Source organism: Pogona vitticeps, chromosome 5 (genome assembly GCF_051106095.1).
Source record: "Pogona vitticeps strain Pit_001003342236 chromosome 5, PviZW2.1, whole genome shotgun sequence".
Taxonomy (NCBI): domain Eukaryota; kingdom Metazoa; phylum Chordata; class Lepidosauria; order Squamata; family Agamidae; genus Pogona; species Pogona vitticeps.
The window spans coordinates 182,081,482-182,101,891 of record NC_135787.1 but is presented as its reverse complement, the minus strand read 5'-3'; the positions used below and the strand labels follow the sequence as shown (position 1 = coordinate 182,101,891).

Here is a 20,410-nt window from a genome sequence, read left to right as displayed (position 1 = left end):
ATCAATACTGTAATTCGTTCACATGTATGCAAATGAAGCATCGATGGAAGCACAGTTTCGACACTCTAAGGGAGAGCCAAATCTACTGCCCTGCATTAGAATGTCAAAGAAAATGAGGCTGCCCTTCCAAAATTGCTCTTCTGGATTACACAGAGTCCAAAATCAATCATTTTTATCTTTCTCCTTTAAAATAGCATTGTGTCACTTTTCTGCCTACATGTACACAGAGGGAGAGGGAGGGAGATCCTTGATAAAAAATTTCCCCAGCTGTTACAGGAGGAAGAATATGCCTCTTACCTCAATCAGGTGGTTTTCCTAATCTTTTTTTTAAATATATTTTTAAAACTAAAAAAAAAAAAAGGGGAAAAAAAGACCAAAAAGGAAAACATAGCTACAAATACTTTGATAACACAATATCACATAAGAAATAGGTAAAGGTAAAGGTTCCCCTTGACAATTTTTGTCCAGTCGTGTTCGATTCTAGGGGGCGGTGCTCATCCCCGTTTCCAAGCCATAGAGCCAGCGTTTGTCCGAAGACAAATCTTCCGTGGTCACATGGCCAGTGCGACTTAGACACGGAACGCTGTTACCTTCCCACCAAGGTGGTCCCTATTTATCTACTCGCATTTACATGCTTGATGTTGGTTTTCCAATTCTAAATATCCCATAACCTACTTCAGGCAGCTGTCTCCTTAAATAAAATATTGTTTGAAATCCATTAGAGCAGGTCTGCCTGAACAAAAGGAACACTGTCATTTGTCAACGGCGGATTGCTGATGATGACTAATGGCTGCCTTCTGTGATTTTGGGGTGCACATGACTTGTCTGTGAGCCGTTTGCTTCCCATAATTGCAAAAGCAAGCTTTTAATGGGTGCCCAATCTGTCACTGCCAACGATATCATTCCCAGTATGCAGAAGACTGCATTACAGGATTCCAGTCATTATGTTACTGTTATTGTTTTATCATTTTTTGGGGGGACAGGTGGGCGGTGATCCATCGATTTTCTTTGTATCTTCTTACCTGTTGAACAAAAAAACTTTCGGTGATTTTTAAACTGAAAAGTGATCTAAAAATCTTTCTAAATAAAATGAAGAAATAAAGAAGTGATGCATGGCTTGGCTATGTCAGGCTGTTAACCCATTCTTTGTCAAGATTTGAGACAGGGATTAGATTGAGATAATCCACAATGGTAGTTGCGTTTCCAAGATATTTTCAATTGTACCACATGGAGCATAGCTTCTGAAATCAAGCTTATTTGATTTCAGAAGCTAAGCAGGATCAGGCCTGGTTGGTACTGGAATAGGAGACCACCATGGAACACTGAAGATCTCCTGGTAGGGCTGGGAAGAATTCTGGAGAGTTGACAGATGGACCAGTGGCTTTTTCAATATCAGGTAACTCCCTGGGTTCCTAAATATAACAAAGAAAGAGGGGGAGAGAGAAGAAATCCAAAACCACAGAGTGAAATTAAATTACTCTACATCAGAGAGCCAAGGTGGCATGCAACTGGAAGAAGCATAATGTAGTTTGACTTCCTTCTGGCACATCTGGCATGCTACTTCAGTATTAAGATCTGGGCAGAAACTTTGCTTGCTTGCTAACAATCAGTTGAGATTTGTTTTCACGCAGCAGCTGTATTTGCTGCACAGAAACCAAGTTTCATCTCAATGGGCAAGGCAAACATGAAGGACAGACCCGTATTTAAAAACATCCCAGCTGTTACAGACTAACAGTTTATCCGCATGCATGCAACATGTTTACTGAATATTCATGTCCCCAACACCTTCACACAGTAGCTGCATCTAATACCAGCATACACAAAGCAAAAGGGACGTCCTGCTTCAGGCATCAAAACAGCAGTTTGATAAACCATGGTTTACTGGACCAAGAATTAACATTGTTCTCACATTTCCTCTTTCCCTTTTCCGCTCCTTATCTTTGTGAACTTTCATACTATATTTCGAGTGTTCATTCAGTGTGAGTGTCTCATTATGTCAGAAATCTGCAACTATGGTATAAGCAGTCATTAAAAATATTTAAGCATATAGTGTGTTCTGAGTTTGTAAACCAGGATTGCAGCCAGAATTTTAAAGTCACACTTTGCCAATTCAGATATAGCAGGAAAGTAGTTAAATGGCCCTGGACGTGTTGCATTTGAAAACAAAAGGAGAAGAGAGAGCTCAAGGCACACTATTAGTTCTCAGACCAATAAACAATTATTTATTAGGCCTAGATCATTATCCCTACCCTGTACCAATGTGCAAGTTGATCTGACAGCTTGATTTTTCTGAGAGTTTTTCCACCTGGTCTAGCATGCCCCTGGGATGCCGATGTGAATCAGTAGACAAAATTGCTCTGCTGTATTGAATAATTCGGAGGGATGTAAGAACTTCCATTCTGATTTCTTCTTAATGAAATGTTGCTGTCAAATTCTGAAAAGGAAAATCTTTTTTAAAAGTCCTGAAATCCTTGAAGGTTTACTTGTACATGGTTGGAATTTTAACACACACACTGCTGGTAATTCTACATAGCTTTTATGAATGTATCCAAAAATTCAGAAAAAAACTGGTGGATGTTGGATGTCATCCTAGTACGCTTATCAACATTTACTGATGAATATCTAAAACATGGCTACAGGGCACACAAGAATGGAGAGTCTTGCAGTCTTTAAGATTAACACATTTTAAAATGCCACACAATTCATTGTTTTTCTGCAGAAGACCAACACTGACATTGTACTGGAAATGACAAACCCTGGTTGAAATCCAGTATCAAGTCACAACCAGAGTAGGCGTATTAAATCGGTGAAACTTACATAGTCATTGACTCATTGAGCCCCCACTGATTCCATGGGCATCCTCTAGTTGCCACTTTCTACTGGATTTAAGCCAGTGGCTATCAGTGTTCACCTTTGTGCCTCCAAATTGTTTGGCATTAACAGTGTTTATCCAAAATAGACAGTATTCATCAAATTGAGGCTATTTAATGTGATGCATGATTACATCCTGATGTTCTGGTAATTAAATTCATTGGGAGTTTGTCCCACCCCCACACGTACATCCAGTAATTACACCTCCTGTTGTTATGTCATCCTCGTAAGATGTTGCACTGTACAAATTGTTGCACAATGAAGCTGTTGGAACCATTCCAGCGATAGTTATAGGAAAATGTCTGGTTGACCTATGTGACTGCTGAACAGAGTCTGTTTTCCCAGGACAATGGGAGTCAAGTCCAAAAATATGTCAGAGTTACAATATGTTAGGAAAGCACAATCTGACTAAAAGCAGACAACTTCCACACTATTCTGTAAGACAAACAAAGGTTGTTTGTTTTTCTCATGAATGTAGGAATAGCTTTGCTACATCAAAGAAAAAGGTCATCAAGTAGACCCAGTATTCTCTTCCTTACAATAGGCATCACAAACATCAAGACACTTGCCATGACAGTCATTAAATGAAGCTTTCAACCCTTGTACGCCTCTGCTATTTGCTAAATTATAGCATGCTATAGAGATTTAATTTTAGGGCTGTGCACAGGTCTCCTGATCCAATCTATAGGCCAGTTTTGGACTTTGGTATATATCTGGCTTTGGTCTTGAGTGTTTGGATTTGTGTGATTCAGTTTGTATCCCAGATCCAAACTGACTTATAAACTTCCTGTTGATTTACACTAGAAAAACAATATTTGTATTTTCTTTTTGCACTGATGTGCATGATGGGCCCTAAAGAGAGAACTAAACCTGCAAGATTTTGGGTAGTTAACTTCAGGGGCTTACATTTCAGACACCTTGAAAGTTTGTTTTAAATTTAAAAAAAGAAATAAAATGGTCCCATCTGCTTTATTTTGTGCACCACAGAACTGTTCCTCTTTGATTGTGATCTCATGTATAGTGTTCCAAATCTGGCTGCATCTGGCATTTTTCCAACTCCAGTACTCAGTTTAGCTAATAGTAGCTAATAGACTGCTAATAGCTCTTGATTAGCACTGAATTTTCTTAATCTTTGTTTTTGTTTTAAATAGTCAGCTTGTAGCCCCTACTGCCTTTCAAGGTGTGAAAGAATGTTTAAGGAAACGGAACACAATTGAAATCCAAGTATTGTTTCTCATTTGATGATGTACAGCTGGACAGATGAATTGACTCTGTTGAAAAATGCTGTGTTTCATCAAAACTGTTCCATGAGCCTGAAAAACCCACAACAACCATTGTTCCATGTGTGTTAGACAACACACACACACACACACACACACAGAGAGAGAGAGAGAGAGAGAGAGAGAGAGAGAGGGATCAACTTCTGTTATCAAGAGACAAATATATATATATTAGCCCTCTCCCTGGATTTTATATTTATGTTTTTACTGTATAACTTACATCCAGCAGCCCCCCTCAAAGATATGAAGAGTTGGGGTCTAGGAAAAGTACACAGATAAACCTCTGTTAGGTAAAGGTAAAGGTTCCCCTTGACATTTTTAGTCCAGTCATGACCGACTCTAGGGGGCGATGTTCATCCCATTTTTCAAGCCGTAGAGCCAGCGCTTGTCCAAAGACAGTTTCTGTTGTCACGTGGCCAGCGTGACTAGGGAACGCCGTTTTATCTTCCCACTGAGATGGTAACTATTTATCTACTCGCATTTGCATGCTTTCGAACTGCTAGGTTGGCGAGGAGCTGGGACAAGGCAACGGGAGCTCACTCCGTCGCATGGATTCAATCTTATGAAGGCTGGTCTTCTGACCCTGCAGCACAGGCGTCTGCGGTTTAGCCCGCAGCGCCACCACGTCCTCTGTTAGAGACCAGCTATTCCTGTGTGTTTGATATCTTAAATTCAACTGACTGGCTAACGAAATTATCAGCAGTCCTTCTGTATGTGATCAGATGAAGTTAGATGGTCTAAATGCTAAGACAGATTGCCCACCTGTATTGCCTGAGGGAAACTTTTATAGCATCTGGCAATCTTAATTTGTCATGTTATGTGCTGTCAAGTAAGAACTATTACCATTCCCACATCCGCAGTGAACTTCCTTGGCTGAGCAGGAATTTGAACCCAGGTCTCCTGTGTGTGTGTGTGTTTAGTCGTTTAGTCGTGTCCGACTCTTCGTGGCCCCATGGACCAGAGCACGCCAGGCCCTCCTGTCTTCTACTGCCTCCCGGAGTTGTGTCAGGTTCATGTTGGTTGCTTCGCAGACACTGTCCAGCCATCTCATCCTTGGTCGTCCCCTTCTCCTCTTGCCATCCCACCTTCCTAACATCAAGGTTTTTTCCAAGGACTCTTTTCTTCTCATGAGATGGCCAAAGTACTGGAGCCTCAGCTTCAGGATCTGTCCTTCAAGTGAGCATTCAGGGTTGATTTCCTTTAGAACTGATAGGTTTGTTCTCCTTGCAGTCCAGGGGATTCTCAAGAGCCTCCTCCAGCACCACAATTCAAAGGCATCAATTCTTCGGCGGTCTGCTTTCTTTATGGTCCAGCTCTCACTTCCATACATCACGACAGGAAAAACCATAGCTTTGACTATTCGGACTTTTGTTGGCAAGGTGATGTCTCTGCTTTTCAAGATGCTGTCAAGATTTGTCATCGCTTTCCTCCCAAGAAGAAGGCGCCTTTTAATTTCAGGGCTGCTGTCTCCATCTGAAGTAATCATGGAGCCCAGGAAGATAAAATCTGACACTGCCTCCATATCGTCCCCTTCTATTTCCCAGGAGGTGATGGGACCAGTGGCCATGATCTTAGTTTTTTTGATGTTGAGTTTCAGACCGTTTTTTGCACTCTCCTCTTTCACTCTCATTACAAGGTTCTTTAATTCCTCCTCACTTTCTGCCATCAGAGTGGTATCATCTGCATATCGGAGGTTGTTGATATTTCTTCCGGCAATCTTAATTCCGGCTTGGGTTTCTTCCAGTCCAGCCTTCAGGTCTCCTGAGTCCTAGTCTATCACTCTATTACACCACCCTTGGTAAAGCCACTGCTTTACTCTCTCACTCAGCTTGAAAACCCTATGAGGGTCATGGTATGGCAGTTTATTTATTTATTTATTTATTTATTTATTTATTTATTTATTTATTTATTTATTTATTTATTTATTTATTTATTTATTTTAAAAAAGTAGAAAGGTAAAGAGTACAACAGGTAGAGGGGGATATGAGGGGAAAAAGAGGGGGAAGGAGAACACAAAATGTACTGTCATCCAATCTGTTTGTTCATTTTGCGACATCAAGTCGACTTTTCGCCTTTCTACAATTAGATTGCCCTCCAGGTTTCAACTTACAGTTACATTTTAGTTTAATTCTGTGTTATTCAAGCACTATCTGGTGACTCAAGCCATTTATATAAGAAATGCCATCATTCAGTTGCCCTTTGTATTGGACTTTTTTTTTTTGCTTTTTGAGGGCTTCTATAATTTCTGCATATGTTAAAAGCTCATTTAAAGACTGCATTTGATCCTTAGTCAGTTTCACTTTATTGTATTTCAGTACATATTTTTTTCTGGGATTCTTTGTCTACTTCCTTTTTACCGTATACATTTTGGTAGAAGTCCTCAACAGTCTTTTTTATTTCTTCTTGTTTAAATTTCTCAGTCCCTGTTTCATCTTTCACTGTTTGTATTATTGTTTTCTCCTTCTCTTTCCTTAATTTACGTATATGCTAACCATCTCCCTGGCTTATTTGCGTTTTCAAAAAAAAAAATTACGTTGCAAATTTAACCTTCCTTGCATTTTCCTCAGTGAGCAATATATTTATCTGATGTTGTACTAACTTTATCTTCTCTTTCAGTTCTGTACTTGATGGATTTTGTTTCAGCTGTAGTTTATCTGAGGCTAATCTATTTTCCAAAATCTTATATTTTTTCTGTCTTTCTCTTTTTTGTTTTGATGCAAATCTTATGGCTGCTCCTCTAAAAAATGCCTTACTTGCCTCCCAAACCATTGTCATTGGTGTTTCTGGCCTCATGTTCTGTTTGAAGAAGAAGTCCATGTTTTCTTTTATTTGCTGGATAAACTCCTCATTTTTAAAATGTGAAGTATTGAGCTTCCAATTAAATTATCTTGATTTGCTACCCAGTTGTAATGAAATGGGATTGTGGTCTGCAAATGTGTTAGATAAAATATCTATTTGCTCCGATTCTTTCATTAGGCTTGTTGAGGTCCAACATGCATCAATTCTTGACCACGATTTATATCTGTTAGAGTAAAAAATATACTCTTTTGACTTTGGGTAACATGTCATCCAGGCATCTATGATATTTTCTTCTTCACCAATTGTAGAAAATTTCTTGAGATTGTTCCTTTCTCTTTTTGGGTTATTTTATCTGATTTTGTCTCTAGTTCTTTATTTAAAAAAGCATTCAAATCTCCTATCATACAATAGTCAGTTCTAACTTGACAGCACAGAACAGTAACAGTCTTCATATGACAATATTTTTTTGAAATTTCAGTTTCATTTATTTTAATTTCAAAGAAATGAAATTTGCCCAGGGTGAATAAGAATGGGAATATCCAAATTGAATAACCTTTAGTTTGAAGTCTGAAGTGTCTATTACATTTATTCTGAGTGTGGACAAACTTGGATGTGACGCAAGTGGGTGTAGCCCTCTTTATCTCTTGTGCTAACTGTAACATCCCCACTACCCGTATGTAGGCCCCACACTTAAGCCCTGGATCTCCTGCAGAGGACAAAAGCAAATGGAGAAATCACATGAAGACTTTATTCAGATAGAATGGCAAATCATATTTGTTATAAGACTAAGCCGAGTTCAGCTTTTTGGTTCCCTCTTTTATGCATGAAAGAGAATGAGATCACTAACATATCCTTTGGTTTGTAATAAACCATTGCTATTTTTTCTGGTTGTGGCAAACCACTCAGGCATCCAGTATCATTTGCTCTCTTGGCAAAGTCCCCACCCACATTTTTAAAGGGATGTTAATCCTCATTTGTGCACAGAAATTAGAAATTGCAAAATGTGCCTCCTTGTATGGAAGAATGTAATATTCTCTGTCGATCTGTGTGACCATTTTTGGATTTGTGAGAATGTTTCTCCACAAATAATACGCATGGCATAAAACTGCTACAGCTCCTGCTTTGTTTTGTGGAGTTTTAAGAACGAGCCCACTGAACTTAACAAGAAGCCTGTGTTTTCTGGGAGGAAATTTATATGTTTACAAGTGTTCTGTCATTGTGTTTATCACTGTCATGGTGTTCATGGATAAGGGAGGATTTAGGGGAAACCGTGAGTGTCTAAAGTTACTAGTGGAATGCCAAAAGAGTCAAGATGGGTCATTAATGGCAGGAATGGGGCACAAAGAGAGAGAGAGAGAACATTTTAAATAATTGTTTTAAAAAACCCTGTACCCCCAGCCTAGGCTGTTTCTGTGCCCTATCAGTGATACACTGAGAACCACTAATTGATGTACAGTTGTTCCCTACATATAGAAATTTGGCACTGTGTATTAACTAGGGGGGATGTGGTGGCACTGTGGGTTAAACCTATTAACTAGGGATTGTGATTTTTTTAAACTACAAAACCTATATTTCCACATTCTGGGAATTCTGTCGGATTTGCACATACAGTAGTGCCTTGCATTACAATGTTAATTCGCTCCAGCGAAATCGCTGTAGAACGAAAACATCGTAAAGCAATTTTAAAAAGCCCATAGAAACACATTAAAAGCCAGTTAATGCGTTCCTATGGGCTGGAAACTCACCGTCCAGCGAAGATCCTCCATAGCGTGGCCATTTTTGCTGCCCATGCAGCACGGAATCCGTCCCAGAAAACAGCGGGTGGCCATTTTTTACCCGCTGTCCATTTTGAAAACGCTGATCAGCTGTGCAAAAATCGTCATTTTGCGATAATCGGTTAGCGAAACAGGGAACCGATCATCGCAAAGCGAAAAAAATCCATAGGGAACATCGTTTTGCGATTGCTTTTGCAATTGCAAAATCTTCAACATTATGCAATTTCGTCGTCAAACGAAGCACTCGTCTTGCGAGGCACCACCGTACCTTACAAACACCTAAATGTGGCGTCCCTGAATGAGGAAGTTTTGAGGCTTCTAACTCCACCCAAGCTTTCTGCTCAGGAAGAAAGCTCCCAGTTAGCACTAGGGCAGAAACAATAGGTTTGGGTGAAGCATCAAAGTCTTCCCATTTAGGTCTTTTCTCTGAGGTGAGCCTCGTTTAGGTATCAGTAAGCATATGTAGGTGAGAGAGAACACCCAAGGTGAGGGGGTATGGAATTTCTAGTCCAAGAAATCAGAAAATCCCTTCCTTGATATTAGCTACAAGATATTAGGGAAAAAAACGCAATGGTCAGAGACTTATTACATGGATTTGATTTTACAAGGCAGCATAGAGCGATATGCTCTTGAGTTAGAAAAACCTCCTGGATCAAAGTTTTCTTACCTGACAAGTAAAGATGTGGATGAAAATGTGATAGTTCTGGCTTCTGAAGACGTGTGAAGAACATTAATATTGGCAGGCCCAAAACTGTCCTGCATTTTTCGAAGAGGAACTCTTCAAAGTGTTAACTCGGCCAGCAGAACATTTCCTGCACGTGGAAGGCTTTTTTTTTTGCTGATGGGCCAATGACCCTGAAAAGAGCTTGGCACCCCGCCATTCACCATCTGTAAATATTATTGACTCCCGTGGATAATGATTGTCCTGAGGTGGTTAGCGTGTAAGCAGATGTGAGCAGCGAGTGTCATGCATATTGCAATGGTGTAATTGAGTTCTTGTCAGGAGGAACAAAAATGGAATAATTAGAAGTCTGAGAGGCAGTGAGGCACGGCAGACAACAGTGGAGATGCTCCTTAAGGCCATGGCCTTTCATTAGTTTCCCCAGAAGCATCTTCAGTTGGAGAGTACCAAGGGCCAGGCCCCAAAATGGCAGTCATAGGAAGCTGCCTTATATGAAGTCAGACTAGTGAGCCATCTTGCCCAGTATTATCAGCTCTGAATGGGAACAGCTCTCGAGGGTCTGACAACTCACAACTAGACCACCTTTAATTCAAAATCCCATGTAATCATGTCCTAAAATGGGGAGCCCTTCTATAGTAGAATCATTGAGAATGGCTGGACTAGATGATTACTCCATTTAGTCCAGTATTGCCTGTCCAGGATTTGAAACAAAGTTCTTTCTCAACATCCTCTGTTGGGACCCAACAATTAAACCTTAGATTTTTTGCACAGTGTGTGGTCTGCCACTGAGCTATATTACTTTCCAGAGCCTGGGAAAGTAGTTTTTCTAGGTAGCTCGAAGGATTCTGGATAAACTCACATAATTCTGAGAGTAGTAACCCACAACTTATCTCCCTCTGCCTTGCTCTGTTATTTTTTATGTCCTTCCTATGGCTCCGGGCCAATGTTCTCTCTAATTTTCAGCCCTGCTGGGCAGGATTGTGCCCTTCTCGCCTACAGCTCCGCTCCCCGCACTTGTGTGACTCTGACCCCACCACCACCACCACCACGGGGTTCCATTGTGACCGGAACCAAAGGAACTAGAAATAATCGCTGTGAGTGCATGGAGGAGGAGGATCCTTGTGTGGAGGGAGCGGAGACGCTCACGCAGCCGCGCATCTTACAGGGAACCTTGCACTGGGCTAATAACTGGAAAGGGAAAATGGATTCCTATAAAAAGAGATATGAAGGAGACATCTAAAGCTATGTGTCATGTAAATAAAATAAGTGGAAAAGAACATTTTCCCCATGCTATAACAAATCCATTGATCTTAAAGATAGTTATTGTTCTGTTGCAGCAGATTAACTAACTTCTTTGAAAAAGGGAACTTTTCTTTGTCTTGTCTTGTAATACTATAATGCAGGATGACCCGATGGGAGGCATTAGTTTTGAGAAATAAAAATATTATATTGCCTTTATACCACACACAACAAAGCTCAAGGAATTCACTGTCAGAAAGAGATGGTGTTGACTGCTGTCTCAGATGGGTTAAAAGTGGGTTAAGTAAAATCATGGCAGACGGTTCTTATCAGTCATGATGGGTCCATCTGGGAGCTAGCTGGATAACTCAGTGGTTTAGGTATCTGACTGCAAAGCCAGAGCTTGCAAGTTCAATTCCCCACGGTGCCTCCTGTGAGTAGAGCCATCTTGTGTGGCCTTGGGCAAGCTGCACAATCCCAGAATGGCCCCAGAAGAAGGGACTAGTAGACCACTGGAGATACCCTGGTAGCCACTGTTGGAGGATGCTGCTGAAACAAATGGTCAAATAGTCTGATTGAGCATGAAGGAGTCTCTACTTATAATTTTTCATTTAGGGCCACTCTGCTGTACCTAAGCAACTTCCCTGGTTTCTCAATAAAACTTCCAGTGATCCAAGAGGGACACCCACTGTGTCGTGCTCCTCTTTGTGACAACAGAACCAAAGGATTCAATTTGCATAATTTATCTAACTTACAGAATTCAGCTTTTCTCACTGCAGAATTCTTTTCCAGGGGCTATACTTTTTCTTTTCTTACCACAGCATTTGTGCAGCTTTGCTTTTAAACGCATTTAGTATGTGCCCTACTCAGGGTTACAGTTCGTAATTCTTTTCCTTCAACTCAGGCAAATTTTATCCATGAAGATATTGAAAGTGCAATCGCTGACAGCAAAGGAGGAAAGCCAAAGAGGAGACTCGAAACACTCAGGTAATACAATAAGCTTTGATTTTGTAAAGGTGGTTCTCATATCACTTTCTCTCGTAGGAAACTGGTGGTGAGGACTGCCAGAGATTGGTTCAAAATAGAATCCCTGAAGGCCTGACATACAATGCAGTTTGCACATTCTTAGAAATGAGGCTTTCTCAAATGCAAAATGAGGGTTGTCATGGCGCGTCCTTTCTCACTCAGCATTCTACCTTGCATTCCAAGAGCTTTGTTTTGTCACTGGTCAAGGGGAAGGTAAACACATGCTTCATTTGCAAATCTGATTGCTTAACCTCCTGTCTCCTGAAATATTGTGTCATGGGAAGGAGAACCAGGCTATCCGCAGGTAAAATACATTTTTCTGAACATCTGGTTTAGCACTAATGTATCACTCTTGGTTCCATGGGACTCTGTTCTAGAATATTGCAAACACAATAAACTTTACAAAAATATGGGTTGGGTTTTTTTTCAAGTATTAAAACAAGAACAACATTGATAGAAACACAGTGGGAGAATCACAACACAAAACTCCAGGTGTGTAATCTTTGAAGCCCTCCAGCAAAGTGGCAATGGCCTACGTTATCCTCCAGGTGATTAGCACTTCCTGTGCTCTCCAACACTGCCCCTCTTTTCTGAACTGAAATCCTGAATTACAAGCCCTTCCTGAGATTTCCTTGCCCACTGGTTCCAACCTTGGGTCCTCAGATGTTCTTGAACTAAAACTCCCAGAATCCTTCACCACTAGCTCTGTTGGCAAAGGGTTCTGGGAGTTGCAGTCCAAGAATGTCTGGGGACCCAATTTTGGAAAGCACTGAACTAGAGCATATTAAAGGGAGGGGAGTAGAAAAACTTTTCTTAAGACAGCATGAGACAAAACCGTACCTCAGGAACACTAAACATGCTCAGTATCAGTGGAATATTGAGAGGGGAAAAGTGAGAACGAGGGAGTGCAGAGACTACAATTCCTTGCTTGGTTGTAGTGCTGTTGAAGAAAGGAACTGCTGAGAGAATGCTGAACAAGGACACATAGATGGAGCAATATCCAGGGTTGCAGGGGCCGAACGTACCTCTTTTGCACTTACAGGGCTGCACCTATGTCCAGAATCTGTAGGGTTTTTTTCTTACAAAAATGGTGTGGGGTTGTTTTTAAACTGAAAAAAAAAATCACTTTTGTGTGACCTCTAGTGGCCAAAAATATTAAATTGGCACACCTGAGACTCTCATAACATGGAAAAATGCCCCCACACCAGGCTACCCTAGGAGTCTGGGTGGCTGTATTTGAGTCCCTGAGAAGCACATGCAGTCCAAGCGACAGACTTCACTCGGCCCCACCCCATTTGAGGAAGGTGACGGAGCCTGTCGGTGGCTGAGGCGGAATAACAAAACAGTGCTTGAAACTGCTCACGCCAAGGAGCCTAGTGAGTGCCTAAAATGAGACAAGGCAGAAAAATCCCATAGGGTCCTTTCCCCGTCCTTTGAGGTAAAAATAATTTAAAAAAGTAAATAACTAACTATTTACTTTCTCTTTGTGATACTCTTCATCTGCTGCCTGAGCGAGTAGCCTTACTTTGCCTCATGGTAGGGCTAGCGATGGATGAAGAGGATGCACTACAGCATTGCAAATATCCAACTATAATCCTCATTCACTCTTTTAAGTCTCCTTTGCTGGTACTTGTAGAATTCTGTCTGCGCTCTTTGTCTCTTTCTGCAGTAGCTTCTAGGTTGTTTTTTTTAAAAAAAAATAAAAATAAAACACCTCTGTGAAAATGTGAATATTTTTACTTTTCTTAAAACTTCTGAGTGAAACCTGGTCTTTTTTTTTTTTTTGATAAGTATCGATTCACTGAATTGTCTCAGAAATAATATTAATTTCCTCAAAACAGCATAAGATAATATATCCATTATATCTGATTTTATTTTAGTGAATAGTGATTTGTTAATATGCATCCATTGTACGAAAACATGGCTTCAATGTGGAAGTGTCTAATATTCTGTTTCACCGAGACGCTCCTTTGATGATTCTTATTTATAATTTATTGATGTTGCTGCGTGTTGCTTCCCACAGAGAGGGTTGACAATATATCTGAGATTTTAACATAAAGGCCATACCCCCCCCCTCCTTGTTTAAAAAAAAATGTTGCGGATTGGGGTGAGGAAATTTCATTTTCTTAGTCTTTCAGTTTAGATTTGTTGTGTCTGCTGCCTAGGATGATTTCCAAAGCTGACAACATGATTCCTCCACCTCCGAGAGCGCCGGCTCCTGTCCCCCCAGGTACCGTCACGCAGGTGGATGTCAGAAGTCGGGTAGCGGCCTGGTCGGCTTGGGCAGCTGAACAAGGCGATTGTGAGTGTTACTGAAATGAGCTAACCATGCAAATTGAAGGCTGACGCGTCTCTGTCACAGGCCCGTTGAACCTATGCCCGTGGGCTGCAGGTGACCGGCTGACCTCCTTCTGTACCATGAATGCACTAGTAGAATATGGGCGGTAGAAATGTGAAAAATCCATACAAAATTGTTCCTCCTTTGTGAGACGTCCTTTGAGAAATTTCTCATGCCTGCGCTTGCTAGCCTGAGAATAAGGGGAGCATTTTTGTTGGGGTGAGGGATAATGCCTGTAATTTGGACAAAGTACCTCTGTGCAAATGCAGCATCCTTTCCCTTTGATAAACAAAGCACACCCAGGACAACTGGCTGATGGCTGAAAAAGATACAGACAGCCCTCTCCCGTGCGTGCAAATCCTTGCAAGTCGGCAAGCAAAGCAACAGCCATCATAGTTTTGCACAGTTTCTGCACTTTGCCTAAAATCAGGCTTGCAAGTGTGGTCATGCTTGTTGATTCTGGCAGAAAATATCTTACTATGTCATGGACAAGGAAGGGTGGTGGTGGAAGGAGATTTCTTGTTGTCACGGGCAAGGATTTACAGGACTAACAAGGAGGATTGTGTGGATTCCACAATGAATATATTAAAATTCAGTGGCCTATCTTGAACAGCTGGTCCAAATTAATTGCTGAATGATTGTCAACCACTGATCTGGTGAATGCAATACGGTTGGGATTAGCCTTTATCTTTATTAGATCCAAGTCTTTATCAGTTAAAGCTAGATTTTGCTTTCACATGCTCTAGTTTTCCTGCTTTGCATAATATAGGGCACCGGGTTTTTTTCTTCACTTATCTAGGAGAAAGTGTCCCACAACACATTGAGATATGCATATTGTTGGTTAATCATTTACCACACTTTTATTAGTATGGGGTATAGATCTGAATAAATATGTGGATTGCTTTCTGACTCAGGAGTATCTGTTTAAGGATTTATTTCTTCCTCTTTGGAAATTGTGGGTTGGTAGATGGAACAATATATTACCATGACCCTTTTCACAACTCATGTGTGATAAACATTGTCTCCTTTATGTCAATGGTTCTCTCACTTTTGTGGATGGGGACATGGAACATTACCACTTTTCCCTGTGGTTGTTGTGGTCGACAGCTGACATCATCTGCTTCTTTTCTTAGTTGAGAAGCCACGGCAGTTCCACGAGCATGAAGAAACAGCTGAAATGATGGCAGCCAAGATCGACAGAGATGTTGTAAGTGGAAGAAGAAGTGTGTGCGCACTTATGTGCATGGGTTTTCTGAGGAGGTCTTGGGTCTTATCCCAGATTTCTGCTCACAACAACCTGTAGTAGTTGCTATGTGCTGTCAAGTGGGAACCGGCTTATAGCAACCCTAACAGGGCTTTCAAGTGTAGTGAGAAATTTAAGGGGTAGTTTTACCAGTTCTGCACCTCCAGTGAATCTCCATGACTATGTAGGGATTTGAACCCAGGCCTCCTGAGTCTTAGTTCATTACTCTATCCGCTACACCACACTGGGTATCCATAACAACTACTTGACATGGAATCCCTATTCAGTTATATGGGGGTGCCATGTGTGAGAAAGGAAATGTGCTATCCTCATCCCCTTATTGACCCTGACACCATCACCCCCCCCCCACATGTGGAAAGGGATGAGCCGGAACAGAGATAACCATCTGTTATATGAGTCAGTTTCTCTGGGTTCCACCTCATATAGAAAACCTCCAAAACTTATTATTGTCTGAGAGGTAGCCATACTAGTTCGAGTCAAAAACAAAACAAAATCAAGTCATTTGGTGTTTTAAGTAGAGCAGATTTATTTCAGTGTAAACTTTTGCAGATTGCAATCAATTCCTCAGACAGCTGAGTGTAAGGAAGTGGATTGGAAGCCAGGAAAGCTTACACAGTCTTATAAAGTAGTACACTTCTTCATAGACGATGGAGTCTCTCCCTTTTGGATTTGCCACCCTCCACATATAAGAGGGTGAGGAAAGTGACGACAGAGGCGTGCAGGACTGACACATTCCTCTCCTCATGTATTGTATTAGGGCTAAAGCTCAGTGGAGGAAGCCGTGACCTCAAGCTTGCATAGAACCATTTGGAGGTCACTAATTCCTAAGGTCACAATCAATCGGAAGCAACTGGATGACAGATAGCCAAAGGGATAAAGCTACAACCTCAAGAGGTAGAATGAAGATAAGGGACAGATTAAATAGGCACCTCTTTCCCTTTCATGTCCCCCCCCCCCCCCCAATGCCTGCGTTTTTTCACTAGTGGGACTTCAGTGCAAATCCTTCTTCCCTCAGAGTGCAATAAACTATGTTTGCCTTTTGGAGGTACTCAGTGCCAAGACAATCAAACCAGGGGCCTTTCTGTGCCCGCTCCATGAGCTAGCTGGCCCTGAGGCAACCAGCTTTAGACTTTCAGTGGTTCACGAACCATTTTCGTTGCCTGTGAATCCTGGCTGGCTGGCAGCATGAGCTCAGTGGCCTCTTCCCAGGCTGAGAAGTGGAGTCACAGACAAGGTTACAGTTGTGTATGTTTTGTTAACACTGGCATTTGCAAACAATCAACACATGAAATGTAAGGGCATGGCTTATGTCAGGAAAGCTCCACTGGATCTCTGACATTGAGTTCTATATTGCTAACAGTTGCTGCCCTAAGTCCAAGGCGTGTTCTAAAATACTGTACTCCGTGACCTTTCACATTTTACGTATTTTACTAGAATACCAGCCACAAACACAATTCCTCCATAAAGTGCAAAATAGCCTTTAGAGCTAGATGAGAAACATATCCTATCATTGCCTAGCAACCCCAAGGCTGGCTTCCTCCCTCCCTCCCTTCTAAATCTAAAATATATGTCTGAATTAGGCCTTTCGGGGAAAGAGAAGAGTGAGTCAAAGGTTGTAGTGAGGTGCCAATGAATAACGGAGGTAGAAGGAGCAAGGCAAGCAAAATCTTCCTTAAGTCAACTGGTTTTCAGACTTTTTGAAGTCCCAGAGCACATGCTATTGTGGATGTTTCCAGGGTGTGTGTGTGTTTTGTGTGGCACATTCCCTTCATAAAGGATGTAGTGTGTTACTGCCTGAGTGGGGTATGCACCACAAGATTCTGGTTTGCCTCAAAAGGCAGGCTGACAGGACTGGGGAAGAGTTTATCTGTCATAACTGACGCTCTAATTTAGAAAGCTCAGTGGTTTTCTGAAGACCCCCAGGGTGTTCGCAGTATAAGTTCTCCAAATCACTGCCACAAGCTAGTAGTAGGGCTCAACGTAATTATTGTTGCCTCTGGTTTTGTTTCCTTTGTTATTTGATTTATGTTGTTGTTGCTTTGTGTTTCTGTTACTTATTTTGTTACTCTTCCTGCCCAAAGCCTAGTATAGCCGGAATGTTCCTTTCCCCCCTGCTCTTCCTGTTTTATCTTCTGTGAGGGACCCTGTGAGGTAGGATAGACCAAGAAATAGCGACAGGCAAGTGATCAAAGTGAGCTTTGTGTGACTGAGCTAGGATTTGAAGCTGTGTTTCTACTCCAGCACTCTTCATCGCTCTGTGGGCTCAGACAGAGAGGCAAAGACCTTGTAGAGAAGTCAAGGTCTCTACTCAGCTGAGGCACAAATTCTGAGTCTCACAAAAACAAGCAGTGAAAGGGACACTTCAGAACTTCCATTGCATGCATTGTGGATCCTTCACCTATATGGCGATCTCCTTTGCCACTCCCATTAAACATGGTTCAATGAGTTTCTCTCTCTCTCCTTAATGCAGGAATCCCAACTAGACCTGAATAATAGTTTTATAATTTCCTAATAGCGGAGTTGTTTAAAGAATGAGTTAGCTGAGGTAAAAATAGCTCTCCATACCACTCCAGAAAGTGATGTTTTGAAAAGCAATTGTTTTGTGAGTTGAATCAAAGCCACTAAGAGTTGATCTTTTGTCCCAGTACTTACCTGCAAAGCACTTCTAATGACGATGGTTTCGGGAAACAATGAAAAAAATAGGTTTGAGCTTTAGAGAAATGCCAGTCATAATAATTTTAGCATGTTTAGCTTCCTGAAGATGAATATTTCCCTCATCCTCCATGCTGCCTCTACTGAGGTGACTAAGCATGCTGTAGTTTGTCGTGTCTAAACTCCTTTGTTTTTTTTTGTTTTTTGTTTTTTTTGCCTTAGCAAATTCTAAATCACATCTTGGACGATATTGAATACTTTGTCACCAAACTTCAGAAAGCAGCCGAAGCTTTTGCTGAGCTTTCCAAGAGGAAAAAAACCAAGAAGAATAAAAAGAAAGGGCCTGGTGGTAAGGATACCCTTTTACCCCTGTTTTCTGTCCCCTCTCGTTCCCAATTCATCAAACTTGCCCAAACTGGATTTGTGGACTACAACTCCCATCATCCTCCAGCTAGCATGGATAAAAGAAACACTTCCTATAGCATGAAGTGCAGAATTCAATGCCGGAGGACATAATAATGAGTGCTAATGTGGGTGGCTTTAAAAGAGTCTTAGATAAATTTGTGGAGGTGAAGTTCAACTATGATTATTATCATAGAATCATAGAATAATTGACTTGGAAGGGTTTTATAAGGCCATTGGTTCCAACCCATTGCTGAAAGCAGGAATCCAAATCAAAGCAGATCTGACAGTTGCTTGTTCAATTTTTTCTTGAATGCCTGCAGTGTTGAAGCGCTCACTACCTCCTGAGACAATGGTTCCATTGTACTGCTCTAATAGTTATATTATTTATTATTATTATTTTTATTTATTGGACTTATATACCGCCCCATAGCGCTACAAGCACTCTCCGGGCGGTTTACAATTTTTTAAATTATACAGGCTACACATTGCCCCCCCAGCAAGCTGGGTACTCATTTTACCAACCTCGGAAAGATGGAAGGCTGAGTCAACCTTGAGCCGGCTACCTGGGATTTGAACCCCAGGTCGTGAGCACAGTTTTAGCTGCAGTACAGCGTTTTAACCACTGTGCCACGAGGCTCTTATAAGAAGTTAAGAAGTTTTTCCTGATATTCAGCCTCAGTCTGGCTTTCTGTAGCTTAGGCCCATTACTACATGTCCTGCACTCTGGGATGATTGAGAACAGATCCTGCTTGTCCTCTGTAAGGCTACTTTTCAAATATTTGAAAAGTGGTATCATATCTCCCCCTGGTCTTCTTTTCTTAAGGCTAAACATGCTCAGTTCTTTCAGTCTTATCTCATAGGACTTTGTTTCTAATCCCCTGATCATCCTTGTTGCACTCTGCTATGAATCGAGATGATTTGTACTGGAAAACCTTCAGTATGAGAGGCAGTATTCCTCTGAAGATCGGTAACCAGTAAAAGCAAGGTAGAGGAATATAGTTGCTCTCACATCCTGCTGGACACGGTGCGAGAAAAATGTTAGACTAGGTGAGTCTTCGGTCCAATGGACCGAAGCTCTTATGTAAGGCTGCAAATAACCTTTCCTTAGCCTCTGTGGTCAGTGCATTCTTTTTAAGTGCATGTTTGAAGGGGGAAGGGAGGAATCAGCTTCAGCCAAACAGTCTACCCAATTCACTGATTCTTTGTTTGCAAGAATTTAATCCCTTCCGAGATGCTCAGAGATTTATTTCGGGCCCAAACAAGATGTTTTGCATGACTGTCATTGAAAATGGTAGCATCAGGCCATCTCCTTAATCCTGTTTTCTTCCCCTTTAATATTTAGTGGTGTAAACGAACACAAAGCTTTAAACCAATTAATTGCTTACATTATTATTCCGCTGAAAAGACATTCTGATTCATGGCCAGTATGTTTTTTTAAGTTAATAATTTTCGATATAAATTTGCAAGGCATTGTCTCGAAGATGATGTCCTGTACCTTCTACTCATAAGAACCGAATGTGCCTCTTGCGAACCAAATTGTTGCTTTAATAATATGGAAATCTAGGCAGACTGAACTGATTAGCCAATTAAAATTCATTTAAGACATAAGAAATTTATTTGTCATTGCGCTCACAAGTGGGTGCAACGAAATGAGGTGCTCTTCCCCAAGGTAAAACTGGACAACACTACAAAAAAAGTTAAAATATACACAACTTTCACCATCCAAATATAGATACCCCGTTTTCTCTCAGCAATTAAAATCCACCAAAAACCTATGGCCCCACATTTAAACTCAATACTGCACTTGGGTAAAAACTGTTCTTGAATCTGCTTGTCCTTGCTTTCAATACCCTGAATCTCCTTCCTGATGGTAATAGTTTAAAGAGCTGATATCCCGGATGAGAGGAGTCTTTCAGTATGTTAGATATCTTCCTCTTACATCTGTTCTTATACAATTCTTCCAAAGAGGGGAGTGAACAGCCAATGATGTTTTGGGCCGTCTTAATCACCCTTTGAATTGCCTTTTTCTCTGCCACTGTGCAGCTCGTGAACCATACACAGAGACAGTAGGATAATATG

The 20,410-nt window shown here is 41.2% G+C and overlaps 1 protein-coding gene across 4 annotated transcripts in view; it reads left to right on the top strand.

Moving 5' to 3' along the window:
- Positions 1-20,410, top strand: part of EPS8 (EGFR pathway substrate 8, signaling adaptor) — a 167,052-nt gene that overhangs the window by 107,630 nt on the left and 39,012 nt on the right. For all 4 annotated transcript variants that reach the window (XM_072999777.2, XM_072999774.2, XM_072999776.2 and 1 more), the window contains exons 7-10: positions 11,551-11,633; positions 13,838-13,974; positions 15,144-15,217; positions 18,149-18,275. In XM_072999777.2, the coding sequence (XP_072855878.2) occupies positions 11,551-11,633; positions 13,838-13,974; positions 15,144-15,217; positions 18,149-18,275 (421 nt within the window). The remainder of the gene's footprint in view (positions 1-11,550; positions 11,634-13,837; positions 13,975-15,143; positions 15,218-18,148; positions 18,276-20,410) is intronic.